The sequence below is a fragment of the Arachis stenosperma genome, chromosome 4, assembly GCF_014773155.1.
Source record: "Arachis stenosperma cultivar V10309 chromosome 4, arast.V10309.gnm1.PFL2, whole genome shotgun sequence".
Taxonomy (NCBI): Eukaryota; Viridiplantae; Streptophyta; class Magnoliopsida; order Fabales; family Fabaceae; genus Arachis; species Arachis stenosperma.
The window spans coordinates 136,552,294-136,577,052 of record NC_080380.1 but is presented as its reverse complement, the minus strand read 5'-3'; the positions used below and the strand labels follow the sequence as shown (position 1 = coordinate 136,577,052).

General features: G+C 34.2%; 1 protein-coding gene and 1 long non-coding RNA gene across 5 annotated transcripts; both read left to right on the top strand.

Annotated features, from left to right (window-relative positions):
* Window positions 1-9,585: 9,585 nt before the first annotated feature.
* On the top strand, window positions 9,586-13,945 carry LOC130977008 (metal transporter Nramp1-like). Of its 3 annotated transcripts, none has more exons than XM_057901996.1 (10): window positions 9,586-10,102; window positions 10,593-10,790; window positions 10,885-10,989; window positions 11,175-11,284; window positions 11,438-11,611; window positions 11,708-11,791; window positions 12,317-12,433; window positions 12,543-12,683; window positions 12,828-13,017; window positions 13,387-13,945. In XM_057901996.1, the coding sequence occupies exons 2-9, from the start codon at window positions 10,661-10,663 to the stop codon at window positions 12,840-12,842; spliced, it is 876 nt and encodes a 291-aa protein (XP_057757979.1). In that variant the 5' UTR covers window positions 9,586-10,102; window positions 10,593-10,660; the 3' UTR covers window positions 12,843-13,017; window positions 13,387-13,945. The 3 variants fall into 3 exon arrangements, with proteins under 3 accessions (XP_057757979.1, XP_057757980.1, XP_057757978.1); XM_057901997.1 differs by having other exon boundaries at window positions 10,712-10,790; window positions 13,387-13,944; XM_057901995.1 differs by having other exon boundaries at window positions 9,586-10,790.
* A 1,323-nt stretch (window positions 13,946-15,268) lies between these two features.
* Window positions 15,269-23,919, top strand: LOC130977149 (uncharacterized). Of its 2 annotated transcripts, none has more exons than XR_009084860.1 (14): window positions 15,269-16,394; window positions 16,664-16,797; window positions 16,936-17,142; window positions 17,261-17,332; window positions 17,440-17,499; window positions 17,602-17,693; window positions 18,080-18,125; window positions 18,879-18,956; window positions 19,155-21,001; window positions 21,129-21,214; window positions 22,087-22,158; window positions 22,579-22,798; window positions 23,120-23,544; window positions 23,630-23,919. It is a non-coding gene; the product is annotated as an uncharacterized LOC130977149 (long non-coding RNA). The 2 variants fall into 2 exon arrangements; XR_009084861.1 differs by having other exon boundaries at window positions 22,576-22,798.
* The last annotated feature ends 840 nt before the right edge of the window (window positions 23,920-24,759 follow it).

The window sequence follows — 24,759 nt, the reverse complement described above, 5'->3', positions numbered from 1 at the left end:
ATTGCCTGTTCTAACCTTTTTAACTTATTTTGAGTCTTATCCAAAAGAGTCAAGCATGCATCTAACAACTTACTAATACGCTCATTTGTTTGTTGAGTAACACACTGAAAAAGCTCTTCATTGAGATTATGAATCTGTTCTCGCAAATCAGGAGTGAAATTTTGATTTCTAGATGCTCTTCGAGATACAGAATTAGCAGAAGTAGTTCTAGACTTGATAGAACTAGAAAAGAATGTCCCCTTTTTGTAAACTTAATTCTTCTTTTATCCACCACACACTTCCTCCCAAATCAAGTATTCATCAATTGGTGGTTGTAATACCATAACTATCAAAATTTCACGCTTCCGAATGCGCCACTCTGATAGCTCGGGTATTACGACGACTCTTAAACTATTTAATACTGAAATATGAGCCAATTTAAAAAAACTTAAATCAAATTTTCAAGACATACATCCGTATTTAAAATACAAACTACAATACTCATAAAGAATACATATATATACATATTACTAATTTACAAGCATTACATAATCAAAGTCCTATCCCTCTTGTAAAAACTTGTAAAAGTAAAGGCGAGGAAAAAAGTAACTAATACAACATAAAACATCGATTAAACAGAAAATATAAGCTCTTCCGAACTTCATCGTCCAGGACCTAAAAAAGGAAAAGACCTGTAAGGGAGTGAGAACATCATCCTCGAAAGGATTCTCACTATAAGGTTAGAGAATGGCTATAATAAGATACATGAAATAAATCTGTTTTCCGAGTACAGTGACCGTTGTTCGCCTTATGTATGTATCGTTTCAAAAACCAAAGGTTTACATTTAAAAATCTGAAATCCTTTTTAAAAGAGAAATCCATTTATTCTTCAAAACCCAAAACCTTTTGTATCAAAACTTAAAAGTTTTTCCTAGACAGTATGAATGACCATGCTGTTCCAAGTATAGAAATGAACTATTTTTACCGTTTGAATCACTGAAGGAAAGAATGATGCTCTAATATTGATTTCGATATAAAAATGAGCTTTTACTGATTTTTACTAGACTTTTGAATGAGTAATTAAGTTTGAGGCATTTTGGAAGAGTTAGAAAATTGGGTTCCAAAAGAAACCTGAAAGTGGTCTGATTCAAATGAATCGGTTCCGTTTCAAATGAGTTGATTTTTGGACCGGGTTGGAACTTATGATTTTTGTATGGTCGGTTTCATAATAAATTCCGTTTTATTTACTTGAACCGAGAATCTATGACTTTAAGAGTTTCAATGAATTTTAACGAATTGATATAGGTTGACCTTCCCAAAAGACTTGGGACTCTGCCAAGAAATTTTGTTATAAAATCCCATTGTTGGATGGGTGATTTTGAATACTTTGAAATAAATCTTTGACTTTCCATGGTTTTGGAAGTTTTGAAAAGAGAATGCCAAGAATGGCTTTGTTTTAAAAAGGAAACTCGCTTTGAGTAAATTTGGCTTTTGAGCCTAAGATGATTTGAGAAACGAGATTTCTAAAGCCAAGGCTGAAAAGAGTTGAAACTTGATTTCAAAGTGAAACGATTTGAGAAAAAGTGATTTATGGCTTAAATGTCGGTTTTATGAATTTGATGATGTTGAATTGGAAGTGCTATTTTGTTGTGAGCCGGAATGGATGGGTATGATTATGAGTATTGGCTGATTCTGGATTGAACCGTGAACTAGAATGGCTTTGAATGATATGAATATTGGCTGGTTCTGGATTGAACCGTGAGCCGGTTGGATGAGATGGATGTTGATCCATGGCTGAGAATGAAAGCATATATGCTGAGATATTGATAAGTTGTGAAATTGCACTTCCACTATCGGAGATAAGAGTTTTCCTGGGAGAAAGCAGTGGCTAGCCACCACGTGCTCCAGGTTGAGACTCGAAGCTCTTTTGACCCTATGTCGTCAGGGTGGCCGGGCACTGTGAAACTCCCGGATGAGCTCACCCCCATAAATATTCACCAGTGAGGGTGATGGATATGGATCATGATTATGATCAAGTTTATATTGAGTATAACTCGAGTTGGGGAGACACGACAGAAGGACAGTCCAATGTTTAGCTACCAGGACTTGTCGGGTTGGCTCTATAACCGACAGATGATATCATCAGCCACTAGGGACAGGCATGCATCATATGCATCTATGTGACAATGTTTGAGTGTGCATATTATACTTGGTTTGTCTATGTGATTAATTGCTAATTGTCCTACTTGCAATAACTGTTTGTTTGTGCTTGAACTTCCTTTATGTGTTTGTATCACGGACTCTGTTGGTTTGTGGTGATTGGTTGTTGGATTGGATTGTTTGGGCCTAGGGCCGTGGTTGAATTGAGATGGACCGATGGTTGGTTTTGGTTTGGTGTTCCTGGTTTGGAAAAATATGAAAGGCTATTTTGGTTCAGCATAGATAAACCTTTTTGAAAGGCTTTTGATGTTTTTGAGAATTGAACGGTTCCTCTTTCAGAAAAGATTTCCGACTTTACTTTTATTATAAACTGTTGTTTTTGAAAAGAGGCATAAGCCGGTTATTAATCACTGGTACGGTTTATCTTCACGTATCCTATTACAGTAATTCCCAAAAATTCCCTACTGAGAACCCTTTCGAGGATGATATTCTCACCCCCCTACATTTTTCCCCTTTCAGGATATGGGTGCAGAAGTCACGAAGAATTTATTTAGTTGTTGTTGAAATGCTCTGTATTTCTATAGATTATTGTTTATTGTACCCTCGCCTTTATCTTGATATACTCTTTAAGAGAGATAGGGATTGTATTGGTTAATGCTTGTAATATTTACAAACATATATGTATATATATGGATGTACCCTTTATGAGTTTTTGTAAGTTGTATGGTATGTATGGATGTACGTTGTATAGCAAAAGTATTTTTGGGAGCGGTTTTGCGGTTTAAAGTTTTAAACAGGCTCATATTTTAGTATTAAATAGTATAAGTGTCGTCGTAATGTCCGAGCTATCAGAGTCACGCAGCCGGAAGCGTGAGCTTTGGTAGTTAGGGAGTTACAAGAACTTCTCAAATTCATTCCTTTTCTAAATCACATTTTAAAAAAGAATCTTAAATTTCATAAAAATTCGGCAGCATCTCCCCTAAAACTTGGACTTTGCCACACTTTTCGGATCCCAACCAAACCATTTCGCAACCTTCTTTAATGGGTTCAAAACCAAATCAGTTCAAAATTAAGCTGAATCCAAAAGTGCATACCATTTTCATATTTCTAGAAAACCAACTCAAACTCAAATCAATCTCCAATGGATTAAACTTGATTTCAAAACTTTAGAAGAAATAACTTTAAAGAAACATTTCAAAAATAGTCAATTTCACAAGACCCAACAACAATCCGGTCAAACAAGCATTCATATCCATCCAAGACAACCAAACAATATATAAGACTTATACAATCACTAAAAGCACATTTCTCACATCAAAATCCATATATAGTAACTCTGAAATATAAAGTTTAGTTTTTGAAAAAGGCCCTATGGTGCACGAATTTGCAATCCATACAACTAACCAGCAAGTGCACTGGGTCATCCAAGTAATACCTTACGTGAGTAAGGGTCGATCCCACAGAGATTATTGGTTTGAAGTAATCTATATTTATTTTATTAATCTTAGTCAGGATGTCAATAAGGTTATTTGAATTTAATTGTAAGAGGTAAAAGTGTTTGGAATAAATAATAGTTACTTTATTAATGAAGAACGTGTTGGGGTTTTGGAGATGCTTTGTCCTCTGAACTACAACTCTTCCTTGAAATCCTTTTCCACACGCAAGGTTCCTTCCATGGCAAGCTGTATGTAGGGTGTCACCATTGTCAGTGGTTACCTCCCATCCTCTCAGTGAAAATGGTCCAGATGCTCTGTCACAGCACGGCTAATTAGCTGTTGGTTCTCGATCATGTTGGAATAGGATCCATTGATCCTTTTGCGTTTGTCATCACGCCCAGCAATCGCGAGTTTGAAGTTCGTCACAGCCATTCAATCCTTGAATCCTACTCGGAATACCACAGACAAGGTTTAGACTTTCCGGATCCTCAAGAGTGGCCGCCATCAATTCTAGCTTATACCACGAAGATTCTGATTAAAGAATCTAAGAGAAGCTCATTCAGTCTGATGTAGAACGGAGGTGGTTGTCAGGCACACGTTCATGGATCTGAGGAAGGTGATGAGTGTCACGGATCATCACCTTCTTCATGTTTAAACGCAACTGAACATCTTAGATAGGAACAAGCGTGTTTAAATGGAAAACAAAGGTAATTGTATTAATTCATCGAGACGCTGCAGAGCTCCTCACCCCCAATAATGGAGTTTAGAGACTCATGCTGCCAAAAGGTACAAATTTTTGATCTAAAATGTCATGAGGTACAAAGTAAATCTCTAAAAGTTGTTTAAATAGTAAACTAGTAACCTAGGTTTACAGAAAATGAGTAAACTATGATAGATAGTGCAGAAATCCACTTCTGGGGCCCACTTGGTGTGTGCTGGGGCTGAGACTTAAGCTTCTCACGTGCTTGGAGCTGTTTTGGGCGTTCAACGCCAGGTTGTAACCTGTTTCTGGCGTTGAACTCCAGCTTGTAACCTGTTTCTGGCGCTGGACGCTAGACAGCAGCATGATACTGGCGTTGAACGCCAGTTTACGTCGTCTATCTTCGCGCAAAGTATGAACTATTATATATTGCTGGAAAGCCCTGAATGTCTACTTTCCAACGCCATTGAGAGCGCGCCAATTGGATCTCTGTAGCTCCAGAAAATTTATTTCGAGTGCAGGGAGGTCAGAATCCAGCAGCATCAGCAGTCCTTTTTCAGCCTAACTCAGATTTTTGCTCAGCTCCCTCAATTTCAGCCAGAAAATACCTGAAATCACAGAAAAATACACAAACTCATAGTAAAGTCCAGAAATATGATTTTTGCCTAAAAACTAATAATATTCTACTAAAAACTAATTAAAACATGCTAAAATCTACATGAAATTACCCCCAAAAGCGTATAAAATATCCGCTCATCACCCTACCTCGATAAGCAAAACCATAACCCAGATGTGTCAATTCGACTCTTTTCGCTTAGCCCGAAATCAACGGCAACCAAAAACTCAGCTCCGCTTGCTTTCTCAATAACAGAACATCCCCAAACGCAACATGCAAACTCGATTTCTAATTCCTAAAAACATCAATGTCACAAAGACTTTAATACACGCAACAAAACACTAACACGGGTCTCCAAAACAGAAATAATTACTGTAATACGAAAACAAAGTAGCGGCGGTCTTTGAACCTGTTTGGCAGTGGCCCCGGCAGCAACCTCATGCGGCAACGGTGACCGGATTCTGGCAACAGCAACTGAAACCAACATGCAGTGATTGTAACATTTCCATAACTCGAAAGAAACTCGACCCAATACTTAAAACCTTACCGGCAGTGTTTTCTGGCGATGGCAGTGGGGTTTTGGGCGGCAGAGGTGACGTGGAGCTCCGGCGGCAGAGGTTCAGCCACCCACCTCCAAGAGCAGTGACAGAGCAAGCGGCAGTGGCTGGACGTGGCGGTTCCAGCCTCACTGCCCTCTCTCACTCGTGAACCCTCTCTCTCCGTGGCTCAACTTCAACGGCGACTCCAAGGTGGACCAACAGCGATGGCGACGGCACGGACAGCAGCGGTAGCACGACGCTCCTCGTGATGCCTTCCCCCTTCTTGTGTGCACGCCTGATGCACCACTATTTCGTGGTACATCTTGTGCTTAATTAAGTGAATTTTATCCACTAGTCTCACACTTATTCATATTATTTGCATGGTTTTACAATCCCTTCCCAGAATTTGTTCTATGATTGAAAATATGTTTCTTTGGCTCTAAATTTTCTATGTTTAATACCCTCTTATTACCATTCGATGCCGTGATATGTATGTTGAGTGTATTCAGACTTTATAGGTCAGGAATGGCTTAGAGAACAGAAAGGAAACATGCAAAAGTGGAAGGAACGCGCGAAAATGAAGTTTTGACAGAAATGGCAGCGACGCGCACGCATGGACGACGCGTACGCGTGACTCGCGCAGAACCCAAGCGACGCGCACGCGTGGATGACGCGAACGCATGGCTAGCGCAAAACACGAGCGACGCGTACGCGTGACCCACACGCACGCGTGACGGACGCCACGTGCAGAAAGTTGCTGAAAATGTCCCAAGTGATTTCTGGACTCCTTTTCGGCCCAAATCCAAGCCCAGAAAATACATATTAGAGGCTATAAAGTGGAAGAATGCATCCATTCAAGGAGAGAACATAGACATAACATTCATTATTCACAATTTTAGTTTTAGATGTAGTTTTTCTAGAGAGAGAGGCTCTCTTATCTCTCTTAGGTTTTAGGATTAGGATTTCTCTTAGTTTTAGGATTGTTTCTTCATTCCAGGTTCAATGTCCCTTTAATTTAATTTCTCTTCTACTTTATTTATTCTAGTACTTTGGCTTATCTATTTCTCTTGTTAATTACTTATGTTGCCAAATTGGCTTATAAACTCCATGTTAGATTTGATTTTCTTATTTAATACACATTGAGGTATTTTAGATTTATGATTACTTTCTTCTATTTATTATATAAATAATTTGGATTTTTTCTCTTTTGGCTTTGGTTGAGTAATTGGTGACACTTGAGTTGTCAAACTCGGCTGTTGATTGAAAATTGGAGTTTGCTAATTGATTTGGATCCCTCTAAAGCTAGTCTTTCCATAGGAGTTGACTAGGACTTGAGGAATCAAGTTGATTGGTCCACTTGACTTTCCTTTATTTAGTAAGGGTTAACTAAGTGGGAGCAATAAACAATTCTCATCACACCTGATAAGAATAACTAGGATGGGATTTCCAGTTCTCATACACTGTCAAGAGATTTTCTAATTAATAAATTATTTTTCTCGTCATTTAAATTACTTGTTCCTTATTTCAAAAACCCAAAACAAAAATACTTTTTTCATAACCAATAATAAATCATACTTCTCTACAATTTCTTGAGAGACGACCCGAGGTTTAAATACTTCGGTTATAAATTTTATTGGGTTTGCTTAAGTGACAACCAAAACTTTTGTACGAAAGAATTTTTGTTGGTTTAGAAATTATACTTACAACGTGATTATTTTTATGAAATTCTTTACTAGCAAGAGTCTGTTCATCAACGCCCTCCCGTCAGTCTCTCTCTCTCACCTCAGTTCTGATTCGTGACGGAGACAACCTCGCGGACAGCAGCGGCGGCATCAAGTAGGCAGGGCACGGCGACAGCGGTGGCGCGGCCCACCAGCACCGGCGCATCTTCCCTTTCCACCGGCACTCCCTTCCTTTCTCGGATCTCCTTCTTCTCCCTTCCCCTTCTTTCTTTTTTCTTTTCTTTTCTTTCTTTCTTTCCTTACAGGAACCGTGTGTGTGTGTGTGTTGGGTTGGTTTGTGTGTGTGTGTGTTTTGTGTGTTGTGTCTGTGTAGAGTGTGGGGTGTGGGGTGGTAGAGGTGAGTGGGTTAGAGTTTAGGTTAATGAAGGTAAATTAGGATTTGTGTTGTGTAATGAAATTGGAAATTTTAGGGATTAAGATAAGGTAGTAGTTTTTAATAAAAATAAAGTATAGAGTAATAATCTAAATTCAAATTAAATATGTAATAATCATCTTTGAAATACCATTTTATTATCAAGTTGAAATTTATTTTCGAATAAATACTAATTCAATGAAAATTGATGATAACTAGATTAATTCTTCTTTATTTATAAAATAAGATTAAAAATCTAAATATTTAAAATTAAGGCATATAAAAATATTCACTATTTTTCAATTATAAGAACTCTAAAAAATAAATAAGAAATTACTTAATTTATATAAAAAATTTCTAAAAATATAATCTTAAATAAATATAATAGATCATAAATAATTTATTAATAATTTTTAAAAATTTGGGATCTTACAGTAGTAACTCCATTTCCTGTGCTCAAGCCTCGGCATATTGGGCTCGAACTTCTACCAATTTTTTTATAAACTTCTCTTGTTACACAATGATTATATCAATTATATAAATCAAGCTTCAAACAATATAGTATACTATTTCACAATAATATGGTAATTTTGACTTGATGATTTCAATCTAAAAATATTTATTGAATGAGAGATAAAATGATTAAACCGAATAAATTCTATTATATCTACTAAAAAATTATTTAAATATTTTTATTATCAATTTAGATTTAGTACAATACAGCATGAGATAAACCATAAATATGTATATTTCTATGCATATATTAAATACAATTCGCTGAAACAAAAATTACATCGAATTCAGAAGAAGATAGGTTTTATTAGACCATCTCTAGTAGGGAACTCATTCTAGTCCCTATTTATGGCCCACCTGTCATAAAAAGTAACTTCACATCAGCTTTTGCATCATTACCAGTAAATAGGAACTCAAAGAATCTCTCTTCTCCATTAGAAGGAACTAACTTTAGTTCCTATTGTGGTCCCACTTAATTAATTAATTAAAGTAATTAAAATTAATATAATTATTATTTTTTATAATAATATTATTTAAATTTATAAATTTAAAATAATTTAATATTATAAAATATTAAAATAAATAACTTAAATTTGGTTAGTATTTTAAATTTTATAAATAAAAATAAATAATCCAACTAAAAATTATTTTATAATATGTAAAAATTAAATTTATTTTTTATGTAAAATAAATTTAATTAATTATGATTTAACATAATTATTTATATTAATTATAATTTAATATAACTAATTATTAAATAATTAATATAAATAATTAATTAAATAGAGATATAAGTATTTAATATAATAAATTATTATAATTATTAATAAATTAATTATAATTTAATTATTTAATATATATATTTAATATATATTTTTTTAATTAATTTATCACATGGCATGATTTTATTAGTTGTTGCAAGTCCCTGTTTAGAGATTCTCAACCTTGATCCATGTGAAGAGCCCTCCTTCCTTTTTCACTCCAATAGTAATTGAGTCCCCATATATTAAAAGAGGAACTCTTTTTCTTAGCATTGGAGTTGCTCTTATGGGATACGAAATCAATTACCTTCTCTTTCTTTGATGTCAATCATCTCTCTACTCATTTAATTAATATTCTTTTACCATTTTTTTTTCACTTCTTGCTCTCCACTCTCAAATCAATCCACTAATTGTGTGAGATCCATAATTATTAGTTTATAATAAGTTTATAATATGTTGTTCCTACTTGATTTGATTTGATAAACGGATATTATTAATAATCAGTCATTACTAGAAAATTAGTTATTACAGATGAATATTTTCAATGAATTTTATCCCACAAAAATACAGATAGAATTTTAAAAAATTTTTTTTGTAAAAAAAAAAATAAATTAACATAAATTACAGACAAAAAATAAAATTCATCAATAATTTTATCGATAAAATTAATTTTTTTTTTATAAAAGATAGTTACAGACAGATTTTTTGTCTGTAATTAAATAAATAAAATAGTATATTTTATTAAATTATTAGAGACGAAAAAATTCCTCTGGAACATAAAATTTTCTGTCATTTCGACATTGAACTAACCCTAACTTACACCCTAGTCTCTCGAGCTCCATTCACCCTCCACGCTAGTGAAGAGCTTCTTCCTCTCACCGTCCACGCTCTCTCACCGTCCACGAGCTTCTTTCACCGCTGCTGCCACTGCTCGCGTCGCACAATCTCATCACTGAACTCAGCAACGGCCATTCGCTGGTTATCCTCATCCACCGGTTCAGGAATCACTGCACTCATCCTTCAGGGAAGATCTCTGCCTCTGGTGGTCGCGGAGGTAGTCGCGTCGTCGTCGTTCTCACCGCTCTAGGCCCATCCGCCTCCTTCATGCACGGTGTCATCTCCCTCCAACTTTGCGACGGCGCCGCTGTCTGTCGCCCAGCCAACCACAGCCTTTGTAAACGAGTAAGGTGGCTTTGGCGGTGGGCGATTCAACCCCTCCGCTGCTACTCCGCCACCCTGGATGGCAACTTCCTCCTCAGCTCGGCCCGAGCCGTTTCCTTCAAATGCGCCAAATGTAGATCCAGGTGTTCTTCTCTTGTGTGTTCTGGAATGAGAGCTAATTTTGATTGCAGTTTTGGAATTGAATTTTGGAATCCTACTCGAACTGAAATTGCTCTTGATTATACTGGTTGAAATTCAAAATTAAAAACTAATTCTTCTTATTCAGCCAAATATGTTGCTTCTTCTTCATTTTCTACATAAATAGACAAAGATGAATGCAGAATTATTGCTCGATCTGCCAGCTCTGTTGATTTTGTTTGTTGTTGAGGTTAAAATGTAAAATTGAAATCTGATGAGTCTCCTTCTTCTCCTTTGATGTGAACTTCTTCTGTAAGTTTTGGATTCCTTGCTGATTTTGAAGCTTTTGCTGGTGTAGACTCTAATTTTGCAATTTTATATTCTGAATCTGAATTCTAAAATTGGAGATTTGTGATTATTGAATTTTCTGCTGCTAGCTTTGCTGAATTATTGCTGAGTAGTGAAAATTCTGCATTTGATTTGGCCTGAATCTAGAAAATTGGAGGCTCCTGGAGTCATTGATATCGTTGATTTGGCTGTGGTTACTGTTCTAAGGTCGTATAATGAGACTGCATTTATGGTTGATCAAAATTATCCTTCATTTCCTTTATCAGCTACTTTGGATCATATTGTTGGCATCCTGCGCTGCTCTATTAATTCAATCCATGGCAGCCAATCTTAGGGTCGTCACTGGTACTTAAATCAATTTCATTTTATAGATACTTTTCAGGTACGCAAGCAACTAGCAATTTTCTCTTGTTTTTTGTTCACTCTCTACTGCTTGCAGGAAAGCACTTAGCAGAGCATTGTAGAAATGAATATCCTTGGGCTACCAACTTTATTCTTTGGTTTATTGCTGAAATTGCCATAGTCGCCTGTGACATTCCTGAAGGTATTCAGATTCATCTAGCAATTCTCTTTTATCTCATTTATTTGTATAATTACCATGTTTTATAGGATACAACAGAGTCCATGACTTTAAAACATGCACAACCACCAACATAAAAGTTAGATCCATGATTGGCAACCATATATTTCCATGTTTTGAAATCTTGATCCCTCACTCTACATGTGCAGTAATTGGGACAGCCTTTGCATTGAACATGCTTTTCAGCATACCTGTTTGGATTGGTGTTCTTCTGACAGGACTCAGTACATTGATCCTCTTAGCTTTACAGCAATATGGGGTAGTTTTCTGTGTTCTATTCTTCTCTGCTATTATACGACAGGGAATTATTTGTATCCTGAACAAATTTATGGTCGTCATTGTATGTTATATTAGGTACTATCTATCTATATAACAACAATATGAGCCCGTTTATATGTTGTTATTGAAACAGGTTAGAAAACTTGAATTCTTGATCGCATTTCTAGTATTTACAATTGCTGCATGCTTTTTTGCTGAGCTTGGATATGCAAAACCTGTTGCTAAAGAAGTTTTGAAGGGTCTTTTTGTGCCAGAACTAAAAGGAAGCGGTGCTACTGGTCTCGCGATTTCACTCCTAGGGGCTATGGTTATGCCGTGCATTCTCCCTGTCTTCTACAGCCATTTGATTTTTCTTTCCTTTTGAAATGTATTCTCAAGCTTTGTTTCTTTGTGAATTCTGCAGATTATCCAGTATACCACTCACTATATGATGATTTCATCTGGATGCAGAAATTTGGAGATCCTATGTTTCATAGGCATGTTGCAGGTTGGTGGCATTGAATTTCCTTTTTCAGTTTATGTCACATTAAACTCCATCTCAGTTAACTCTAATGATATCAAAATGTTTCTTGAAGAGTTAAGAATTTAATAATTACATATACAACTACAGGTTAAAATATGTTAACTTTTCCGCAATTAGTATATTCACAATATATACACAGTGTTACAAATGGGAAACTTCTGTTATCATGTTTGACACTTCATGACCTTATTTGATACGAGAATTTTTCTCCGCATTGAATCGAATCAAATCCTAACAAGTGGTAACAAGATCTATGTCATTTCATACGTTAGACGAAAGAATAGGTGAAAGAACTATAGAAACCACAAGAGAAACTGTAACTACATATACTTAATTCACTTGAATGACAATTGGTTCTGTTGTGGAAAACAGCTGCAAGTGTTTAGGGTCTAGTAGCATTATGGCTAGCCGACCTCACATTATGAGATAATGATCGTTGTAACTGAATTTTATAAAGATATTCATGAAACCAAAATGTTTGAATCACAGCTTAATGTGAAGAACTTGGAAGATGAGATTTCAAATAAAGACATGAATTTGTCTCCTATATTGAAGTCAATCAAGGAGCTTGAGAAAGCAGCAATCAAGATAAATGACCAGAGAAAGGTATCATTTGGCCAAGTTTAAACTTAAAACAAACACAAGTTCTTAAAATAACAACTATCATATAATAAAGTGTTTTCTTTTCTTTTCTTTTGTTTTTCTTTTTGTTCAGGAAATAGAAGCAAGTAAAGGTTGGAGAACATGGAAAGAGTACCAAATGAAAGTGAGAGATGTGAATGATAGACTTATGATGGCTGAACGTACATTCACTGACAGAGATGGCCTCTTAGGAATGACATGGCATAAGCATTTGGTGAGTATATAGTTTTTTACTCTAAGAAGCAAGTGTTTTCTAGGCCAGTTCCCTCATTCTTCTTCTGACTTATAATATCACATAGTCTCATTAACAAATGCCATGTGAACATTAGATGAATTCTACTGTTTTGAATGAAACTAGGGTTCTAACTTCTAAGAAAGATGAAATTGAAGAAACCAAGCAAGCAAAGCAGAGAAGAAACATCAAACATGGCTGCTACTGTTGGAATCACAGAATTTATTGGAGCAGAGATGATTGAGAAGGCAATTTCTTAGTAGATGAAGCTATTTTGTCCAAGCTAAAGTCAAAGAAGGCAAAGGTCCTTGTTGAGGTAAATCTATATTACGCCCTTCAATTGAAAGGCAAATTCAGTTGCCAAATATTAGTATAGTTGTGATGTGTGTGTGAAGACCATTTAGAAGGATGAATTTTTGAAACTCTGCTTTGTGACAGCTTCTATATCAGCAAACTCTATAAATAAAGAAGAGAGCTGTGTCAATACAAACTGTGTTTTCTTCCCTTTGCTGATTAAAATAAATAGAATATATAGAATATTATCTCAGTATTTCCATTAATCAATGTCACAAGGATCTGGTTTTTAAGATTTCGCGAGTTGCCTTATAAGCCATGAAAGTAATTAGGTACCTTGAAATATATTCTTTTTCTGGTTGAATAAGCCATTAGATTTTCTTTGTGCCAGAATTTCTTGTGCCAAAAAGGGAAGCATCAGTGAGAATTTCTTTGTGCCAGAATTTCTTGTATATCAAGAATGCTGTTGTATCATCAAACTTAACTCCTTGAGGCACCAAATTTAAGAGAACAGTGGTTTTCTCTAGTTGATGATTTGCTGCATTAGCTCCAACAATGCGAACCTGGTTGCGACTCAACAAAAGACTGGCTGCAATTCCCTCAGCTAGCTTGAAAACCAAAGGGAAGAACTTGTATATTACGATGCTGATGTGGAGTTTAACTTGAAGTGGCCACACACAACCACAAGGAGATCCAGGAGGTGTATTTGTCAATGGCTCTGAGCAAGTCACCATCATGCAATCTAAAAGGAATAGGATCAATATAAAATCTTGTTTGTTTAAATTGTTGAAAATGAAGGAACTAGTAGTGTCAATGAGTAATGTAAATAGTTATAGTTCTGTCAATGATTTATATTTTGGGTATCTTTTAATTGAGATAGTGAGATATTGGCCAATGATGTTGAAAAATAACATCCAATTTTATAGGTATTATGTAATGAATATTATGTTTATCTATATGATTTTTGGCCTCTTTTTTTAATTTACAATGTGTTTGATGGAGGAAATTTTAAAAATAAACCAAAAGTATTCATTTTGCAATGGAAAAATTTAAAAAAAATTTATATTTTACTTTATCGACAGATTTACAGACATTTTTTGTCTGTAATCATAGCGTGAGATGATTTTCCAAGGTTCAAATTACAGACGGAAAATTCGTCGGAAAATCTGTTTGTAATCACAGATAGAAAATCCGTCGGAAAATCCGTCTGTAATTACAAACAGAAAATCCGTTGGAAAGTTCGTCACCTTTGGGAAATGGATAGAAAATTTATAGAGGAAAAATCCGTCGATAACTGGTAAAAATCCGTCTGTAATTTTTCGACGGAAAAAAATCCGTCGGTAAATAATTTCTGACGGGACTTTTACAGAGGGACAAAATCCGTCTGTAATAAAGACTAAATCTGTCTGTAAATTTGTCTGTATTAATTCATTTTCTAGTTGTGAGTTAATAAAGATGAGATTATTGAGATCAGCAAGGACATAGTAAGGTGGTAGGTGTCTAAAAATTTCTTTAGAATCCAAGGTAACATATATACATTATATAACATTTAATTAATTAATAATTTAATATTTATATTATATTTCACATGAGTATTTTGAGAATGTTTGTCTACCCATTTAAATTTGTCACTTTTAAGTGTGTAAATTTTCTTAAAGACTTTTTCATGGGTTGATGTATGGCCCAACTGCTTCTTCTATTTTACATAAAATACAAAATAAATTTTTTTTACATAAATAGATGTCTATTAAATAAGATCTAATGTCACTTAAATTATGTTACCATCCTCTCTAATTAATCATGTCTGATTAATCTCTATGTCGTCAATCTCTCTATATTCTGTCCAAATCCAATAATTTAGCATAAACTCCTTTTTCCCACAAATGCATTTTAATAATGTTTAGCTCTTTATAGTTTGTGCATCTACACTTATCACTACTAAAAAATTAGTTATTACAGACGGATATGTTTGACGGATTTTATCCCACGAAAATACAGACAGAATTTCAGAGGGATTTTTTGTCGAAAAATAAAAAATAAATTAGCATAAATTACAGATAGAAAAAAGAATCCGTCGATAATTCTGTCGCAAAAATTAATTTTTTGTGAGAAATGGTTACAGACGGAAAATTCGTCTGTAATTAAATAAAAAATACTGCATTTTATTAAATTATTACAGATAAAAAATCCGTCTGTCATTTAAAATTTTCCGTCAGAAAATTTTAATTTAAATATAACTTCACCCCCACCCTATCGAGCTCCTTTCACACACAAAAAATCACAGCTCAAACGAGTTGTTCCTCTCTCCTTCAACGAGCTTCTCCGTCGCACGAGCTTCTTCTTCTCCTTTCCTCACTCACAGTGCCACCGCCACCACCCTAACCACCGCAGCTACCTTCTCCTTCTTCTCCTCTCTTTTAAACGCTGAACTAGTGGAACACAGCCCCTGTCTCTCTCGTTCTTTCTCGTTCACAGAACAAATCAAGCTCAAGCTCCTATTCTCTTTGTCTCAGGTGAGCTCCAGCACGCTGGCGCCACCTGTAGCAGCGTCTATCCCCACCGCCGCTGCACCTCTCTCTCCTTTTATCCCCACTCAGTTCTGGTTCGCATATCTTCTCAGCGCCGCAGCCATCATCTCCTCCAGTCAATGCTTCCATGTTTTGGTTTCAAAATTCTTTTAATTTCTGTTAAGTTCAATTAATTTTGTTTTGTTAGTTTGATTTTAGTAATTAGTTTAGTTAGATTTGTTTTCTGATTAGTGGATTTTTAGGTTTTGATTAGATTAGGTTTAGTTATATTTGTTTTTTCTAATTTTAGTAATTAGTTTGATTTAATGTTGAAACTTTTTTCCTCATGGTTTTTCAATTTTTGGTGTTTCCTCTTTCACTGCACTATCTTTTTTCTTTTGCTGCTGCTTCTTGCTGCAGTGTGATAGTGATTCTTCTAAGAGAATATGATTATGGATTATGCTTTACAAGGGCTGAACTTAGTGATCTGCTTAGAGCTCTGTTAGTTGCAATTCTTCTATTTCATATGTCTTACTAATGAATCACCTGTAATTTTTCTATTGATGATAAAGCCATCAGAAGAAAGGCAAATTTTGTTACTGATGATAAAGCTAACCAAGGCAAGCTTGTCTCTACTTAAATCCTCCTGCATATATACGATAGAATAATATTTGGTTTCGATAGTAACCAATTTTCAAATAAGTCCATATAGTTAAAAAATTTGTAATCTGTGTGGTTTTTTTTTGTTGTGTGTGGAGGAAGGAATTGTTACTGAATTGACAATACAGCATGGAACAAAGCAGATTTGTTTCATGGCTGTTATGTTCACTTCTTCTGTTGATGATGGAGATTTCTGCTGCTGTTCTTTCTCTTTCTGGCATAAACTATGAAGGTTAATCTTTTCTTTAATTTTCTTCCCCGCTTCCCTTTTTCATTTTGATCTTTGGTCAAGTTAATTATGCTGGAAATTACTAGGAATGATAGCTGAAAATTTGATGATGATGCTATTCTGTGACTTGTTATTTCCTTTTCTTTTTTGCCTTGAGAATCTTAACTCTTAAGTACTTCCTAATTACCTATTACATAGTGGCATATTCTCAAGTGAATTAATTGATGGGAGGTTTTAGTTCTTACCCTTCTTTCTGTTTTTTCACTGAACAGTTCTAGCTTTGATGGCGATAAAAAAATGAATTGAATGATCCTCACAATGTCCTGGAGAATTAGGATAGTAATTCTGTTGATCCTTGGAGTTGGAGGATGATTACTTGTAACCTTGATGGCTCTGTTTCAGTATTGTAAGTTTAGATTTTGAAGTGTTTTATGGAAGTAGCAAACAAGTTTCAAGATATTTATATAAGAAAATGAACCAAACAAATTTGAGTAGTTTGAATTATTTTTTCTTTCTTTTAAAGATCTTTTCTTTTCATATCAAGGGAATGCCTACTCAGAACTTGTCTGGTACTCTATCTCCTTGGGTTGGAAACCTTACTAACTTACAATCTGTGTAAGTTGTCTGGATTTTTGTTTAAGCCTATAGCAATTAGAAGCCTAGAAAAGCTCCAGACACTTGATCTCTCCAATAATAATTTCAGTTGCGAGATACCGAATTTTTTGGGAGGCCTCAAGAACCTGAATTATTTGTAAGTTACTTATATTACAGATTCTAACTGTTCAAAGTGTTGTGTTTGATACTTATTTCTATTTGGACTTATGAAATTTGGTTTCTTATTCCATTTAATGTGTTCTTGTTGGTGCTAGGCGGTTGAATAATAATAGCCTTACAGGACCGTGTCCTCAGTCTTTAAGCAACATAGAAGGTTTAACACTTGTGTAGGTCTTTGTTACCTTGGCATTAATGTTATCTTTTCCTTATAAAACTAATGATTTCTAGGTATAAAATTGAATACTAACTGTAATGAATTGAAAAATATATGTAGAGACCTCTCCTACAATAATCTGAGAGGTTCCTTGCCAAGAATACCAGCAAGAACATTAAAGTAAGATCATTTAGCGTTTCTAGTTAAATGTTGACTTTAGCTCTGTATTCAAGTTAACAAAAAAATGGTGTACTAATTTCTTGATTGATTATTTACTTCCAGGATTGTCGGAAATCCATTAATTTGTGGTCCGAAATCCAACAACTGTTCTACTTTACCAGAGCCAGTTTCCTTCCCTCCAGATGCACTAAAAGGTTGAGATGATTTATGTGTTTTGAACTCTACTTTCAGCTACGTTAACTACTTTTTTATAACTATTTTATGTGTCATATAGTTTATATTTCAATAAATGGTGCCTTGTATTTTATTCAGGTAGGTACCTATCTCATTCTATTATTTTCAAGTATTTTCTGCATAATTATGTGAAGCTAGTAAAATACTTTTACAATTTTTGAGCTGAAAGGAATGTATACTAAAATGTGACTGTCTGTTCAGGTTTGTATTTGGATATACCTTTGGATAGATGACAACATTTGTGATATTCATCGGAAAGATATTTATTGCAAGTTAGCTTTCTGTATGAATGATTGGTTGGTTTATGCATATACATTTTCTAAAGTGAGATTTTTCTTTTTCTCAGTTGTGTCATTTATGGCTGCATTAGGCTTCTTGCTATATGGAGGAAGGTGAGATTTATGCATTGTCTTATTTAAATACTTGTCTCATTTAAATACTTGTAATTATTTCTTAAATCACAACAAATTAAGACTTGAGCCTTAATTTGTGATATATAAATTACTCATTTAATAAGTGAATCTCAGAAGAATTTTTTTATATCAATTTAGTTGTGACATTATATTGTAGTTTGGATCTATCACAGCTATTTGTTTCACCTGTTTTTTGATAAGGTGGGTTATGGTAAGTGATAACCGGTGTTTTGATATACATGGACCATATAGAATAATGCAGTATATACAGTATACTTGTTTAGTAGTTCATAACCTTAATCAGACCCTTGTAAGTACAAGCTTTTTTCTTTAGTGGATATTATATAGACACATCCCTTGTAAGGTTCATTTATCTTTCAGTACTGATACTAGATTGGCAAATTTTAAGATGTCTCCTTTATGCTTATCTTCCTAATAATTAGAATCTTAATGGTGGAAAGCAATCATATGTCTAGCTTGGCTAATAATTAGAACCCTAATAGTTTCTTTTATATCTTTCATTATACAACTTGTTAGTTCTCTTAATTCATCATCTTCTCTGCTCTATTGTGGCATGTCACTGTTTAGGAAAAAAATTATGTGGAACAAGACATGTAGATTTTGGAAATTTAAGTTAAACATATTTAGATTAAAACAGTACATGATTATTTAATTACCATTACTTGTGCTATACAAATTATTAATTCTGTTTTTTATATGTTCTCAATTCAGCAATATGGTGACATTAGGTGACAACAATATGTTTACATGCAGTATATAAAGTCCTAAATGACCACATGGATATTCTTGGTTAGTTTTCAATCTTTGTATTCTTGATAATACCTTATAAAATTTATGAATTGTCAGAATATATCTAATATGATTGATGAGTTTGGAAAACTCTAAATTAAATTGATGATGATTAAACATTATTAACTTAATTAGTTGCAAAATTATTAATTTAAATTTTAATTCATATTTGCTAATTAATAATTTTATTACTTGCAGATTTTATTATTGGGCCAAAAGAAAGAAAATTAGCAAGCCCAATATGTTGAAAAAATTCAGCCTTGGTTACAAAAATGATTTAAAGAATGTGGCTGAATTATTATTTCATTAGTTGGGCCAGATTTTGGTTATCAAATCCCAAATTAAAATTCTTTACTAGACCAACAAGGGATTGGCCCGAATTGAAAAGAAAGAAGAAAGGAAATATGCATGCTTTGTTCGGTTACCTCTCTCCCTCTTTTGATGGAATTCAAATTTTTATGAAATATCTTTAAATGCCTTGGTAAATGAAACTCTGAAATTGATTTGATGGCATTTAATGAAGCTTTGCACGTTGCAAGGCAAAAGCATGGGAAGTTGATTTTTAATTGATTATAATTGATAACACTAATTACTTCCAAAGTTTTTCTTCTCTTTTCTCTTTCATCTCTCTTCTTCCTTTCAGTCACTTCACAGAGAAAACATGAAAGTTACCACAAGCTATCAGAAGCAAAAAGAAGAAGCTAGAAGCAAGCATGAAGCCATGATGATGATGGCGGTAAGAAAAAGAAAATCTATGTATGGAGTGGTTAAGATCTTTACCACAAAAGGTAAGATGTGGTGAGGTGATTTCAAGCTCTCCATAACCAAAAATAGTGGAGATCCACTTCGGTCAGAGGAAGAAGATTCTTGGAGGGATGGCTTGTCTCAGCTTTTGATCAACCACCACAGGAGATAGCTACTGTAGCTACGTTGGGGAAGAGACAGAAGTTAGAGCAGAAGAAGCTGTCATCATCAAGAACTCATCAAGGGCTAGGAATCCTTCTTGGAGTGCAAGTCAAGATGGAAGGCCCAGATTGATGAAGTTTGGTGTGAAAGGAAGACACAGAGGTAATTGCATGTTGGTCATAGCATTCGGTTTCCTCTCCTCTCTCTCTCTAGCTGAACCAGTTTTTGCATGAAGAAGAAGAAGTTGGCTCGGTTCAAGAGTTTTAACCTTGGAGGCTTCCCCTTCTATAAATAATGGAGAACAGCCAGGGCTTGAAGCAAGGAGAAAGTGAGTGAAAGCAAAGATTTCTCATAGCTACCCAAGCTAACAGAAGTTCTTCTCCTTCAATGTTCTTCATTTTGTATTTTTCTGTTTAGTTTTATCTGTCTTGAGTCTTATGAAAAAAGGCAAACAGTGAGGTTTGTAAGAAAAAGCCATAGAGCGAAAAAAGGCAGAGAGTGCAAAATTAAAAGAAAAAGAAATAGATATCCTTAGAGGTCATTTGTACATCTGTGTTGTGTTTCATGATTCTATGGGAATCTCCTTGCAAGTTGGGTTAGCACTTAGTAGTTGAAAGCTTGGCAATGACCAAGTCAAGTTTAGGATTAGGGATTAGATTCTGGACTTGTCCCGGATAGGAAGGGTAGTTCCTAGGGAGAATTGGTGTATGTAATCATGATTATAGTGAAATTCTATCATTGTTGTGATGGAGACTGTATGTAGGCTGCATTGCACTTAGCAGCTGAACCAGGATACCTCTTGGTGTGATTTTCTCTCTCCTCTATTTCATTTCTGTTTCTGCTGCGTAGGAGACAAAACTGAAAAATATCTCTTGGCTGGTTACGAGACAAAAAGAAAATGTCTCTTAACTAAGCACGAGACAAAAACAAGAAATATCTCCTCAAGTGTTCTAAAAGGATAGCAAGGGTTATCAAGCGAAAAGAGGCTAAGATTCAACTCCCCCTTCTCTTAGCCACTGATAAATCATCAATGATATTGCAACGCCAATGATATTTTTCATTCAGTTTATTTCTATTGGATTCTGTTAACAGGAAATACTCTTGGAGAAATTGCTGGTGAGAAGGCTGGTATATTTAAGGTATATTTAGATTAAAATATTTTCTCTTAGTTTTGAATATGAATTAAATGCCTTTTTAATTCTCTATCTGTCCTTTCTTTCTAAATCCATCAATTATAATCTATATTTTCTATTTTTCTCACTGCAGGATCAAATCCCAGCTTTTACGGTGCCTCAGCCTGACGAAGCAATGCTTGAAGAGAAGGCTAAATGGTTTAAGACTTGGTCTTGAAGGTGAGCACCAATATCTGAATGCCGATCTTAATTATTTATCATGCATGGTTGATTAAAATTTACAATTGAAATCAAAGTCAACAATTCCTACAAGCAATATTATATTATATATAATGTTAACTTCTACATTTTAATTTATATTATTTTGATGTGGGGGAAACGAGAATATAAATGCTTGTTGCCATACTTTAGACCAAACTATACACATTATTATTTAATTTATTCTAAGCAAATTTAGTACAATCAAGTATGATATAACAAGATATTCTTCTACAAAGTCAAAAATGGAGACTTACAATTTTCTCCATGTGTCTCTTCATTGACCTTTTTCTTCTACAGTAATCCTTTTAATCATAAAACACTCACTTATAATTATCTATGCTTCATTAATTTTCGATGATGTCCTCGTTCATTTTAGGATTGTGAAAGCTTTTTTTTACTAAACTTTTGAAGGATGCCTTGTAACAACTGCATGCTTAAATTCTCTTGATTTAATTGCTTGATATACTTTTATGCTTATTATGTTGCTGATCTAGAAAATTGGCCGCTTTATTATATTCCCTAGAAACAATATAATTATACAACTACTAAATTTATAAACCAGCCAGCATATTTAAGGATATCCTGCAGTGATGCCATTGTGAGTATGGGTGAATTCTTGATGTTGTCTCTCTGAAAAACTCTGCATCACCCTCCAAAATGATACTTCTGCACCCTATAGTCCAAGCAAAGAATAAACTCTCCAGTTAGCTTAGCTCTATATTAAAACTTCAGAGATGTAGATTTGTCAGTGTACTGCTGCTGTAAAATATTTTCCATCATGTTTATTAGTATATATTATAGATTAATTTTTCCTTGTTATTTCTTGCCAGATCTTCCTCTCTTGTCAAACTTGAATCTTAATAGATGCAATATTACCGACGACGGCTGTGAAAAATTTTCACGTAAGCTATTGGGACTTGTCTATCTGCTATTTTTTGTTTGATAATTATCTATTTTTAAATATGCTCATTTGTTCCAAATATGGACCTATTCTCTCTCTCTCCACACAAGACGTCACAACTCAATTCGTCATTCATTAAGCTTAAAGTTGATTTTTAATTATTGCGATCTTAACAATAGGACCAAAGGATGTTATACACTTAGTGTTTAGGATAGTTTCTCCTCGCGTGATAGGCGTAATTCTAGTGAAGAAGATTTGGATAAAGACAAAATGGAACAACATGAAAATGGATTAGACACTTGAGGACTTGTTCAACACCTTCAAGCAATATATAATGATCTTGCAGATACCCAAGGTGCTTTTTATTTACTAAAATCAATCTTTTTTCTGAGCCAATGTTCATGAATTTATATTCTAGTAGTGGTCATCATCAATATCAACATCAACATCATCATCATCAAGTAGTTGAAGAGGTTTCAGTGCAAAGGGTGAAGAAGGAGGAGGTTAATGCAAAGATATCAGCATAGTAGAACAACAAGATTGCAAAGATTAACAACAGATTCAAGAGAGAAGATGTTGTCATTAAAGGCTAGGAGAATGAGCAGGTTCAGAAGGCTACTTCTTGGATGAAGGAAGTTGAGGTAATTAACTTTTTCCTCAAGGTCTTATTTGCATGTTGCTGCTCTTCTTGTTCCTTTTTTATCTTTTGTTTTTTATATTTACTGTATTGGTGAGTTTTTTTGGAGTTTATGATTACTCTGAAGACTTAAAATAGATCTCATGTTTTTTGTGCTTTACAACTATCTTAGATTGATTGATTATTGATCCAATCAAATTCATGAAAAAGGTCAATTTTGGTGTTAAAGGAAAGATTGAATCAAGGTTAGGTAGTGAGTAACTGAGTAAGTGACCTGATGACAAATGCTCAATTTTGGTGTCAAACTTTTTGAATGAACCTGCAGGTTTTCAGCTTTTATCAATATCCAAGAATCAAAATAAGGTCCATGACTCATGACAAATGCTCTTCCAACATCTGTCAGCAAAATATTGCAGACTTTCGAATATACTTACCAACTGGAAAAAAATTGGAGTTTGAACATCAACAATGTCATCAACTTCAGTGCTTGACACATAAGGAAATGCCCTATTCACTCCTTGCAAGAAAATCAAGCAGAATTTTGAAAGACTTTGAGCAAGTAAAAACAACATAAAAAATCATGATGGTTTAATTTCTATCTTTTTGCATCTTTCTACTTCTTATGATAGGTTCTTGCTACAAACCATGGTGAGAAAGAAGGTTCTGAAGGCATTCCGACGCTCAATTTTCGAGGCTACCTGACAGATAAGTCAAAAACCGGAGGATGGCTAGCAGCAGGGCTCATCTTAGGTACCCCTTTTTTTTCTTTTTCAATCCAAAGAAATTTGAGTCATAATTTGAATTCTAAATTTGCATACTTTTTTTTACTATGCAGGAACTGAACTAGCTGAAAGAATGTGTTATGAGAATATCTATGAACTTGGTGACATTCTTGGTTGGAACTTTGAATCTTTCATTAGCTAAATCTGCTATAATATTAACCAATTTTATGGGAACTCTTAACCTTCTTGGCCTCCTTGGTGGCTTCTTAGCTGATGCTGGCATTCAAAATTTATATGATGCCATAAGAACAATACACTGAGTTTATGTTTTGAATTATAGTTGATGTATCTTTGTTGATGTATAGTTGTTATTGATTATTATAGTTGATGTATCAGTACACTTTGTTTATTTTTTGAATTATATTGACTTTCTTGTTTATAATATTTTTCTTTTAGTTTGATAATACAATGAATTTGTTTATTTTTTAAAATATTATAAATATTCGAATATAAATTAGATAAAAAAATTTTGAATTATATTGACTTCCTTGTTTATTTATTAAATTTATATTTATTTTATATGAAAAAAGGTGTATTTTGCAATGAAAAAATCTAAAAAAAATTACCTTAGTGATGGATTTACAGACGGATTTTCTGTCTGTATTCAGAGTTTGGATTAGTTTTCCAAGGTTCCAATTACCGACGGAAAATCTGTAGAAAAATGTGTTGCCAATTACTGACGGAAAATCTGTCTCTAATTACCGACAGAAAGTCCTTCGAAAAATCTGTCTGTAATTACCGACAGAAAATTCGTTGGAAAATTCATCGTTTCAGGGAAATGGAGGGAAGAATTTACCAAGAAAAAATCTGTCGGTAACTGGTAAAAATCTGTCGGTAAATAATTTTTGACGAGGCTTTTACAGAGAGACAAAATCCGTCGGTAATTTCGTCGATAACCGAAAATCCGTCTGTAATAAAGACTAAATCTGTCTGTAAATCTGTCTGTATTAAGCAATTTTCTATGTTAATGCATGAGCATCTACACTTTCCTTCCGACTTCACAACATCTAACTTACCAATTTGATATATTAATTATTTACATTTTTGACAGGACTAATAGACATTACATCGGATATTAGTATTTACGTACTAATATAATATCTATTATCGATTATAAAGATTATAATTAATTTTTAACTCAATTTTTGGTAACTAAAATTTAAATGATTGAAATTATTAAATG

Coding starts and splice junctions, on each gene's coding strand:
- LOC130977008 (XM_057901996.1), top strand. CDS start 10,661: ATGAGACTGCATTTATGGTTGATCAAAATTATCCTTCATTTCCTTTAT. Junction 10,990..11,174: donor CGCCTGTGACATTCCTGAAG/GTATTCAGATTC, acceptor CTACATGTGCAG/TAATTGGGACAGCCTTTGCA. Junction 11,612..11,707: donor TTTCACTCCTAGGGGCTATG/GTTATGCCGTGC, acceptor TGAATTCTGCAG/ATTATCCAGTATACCACTCA.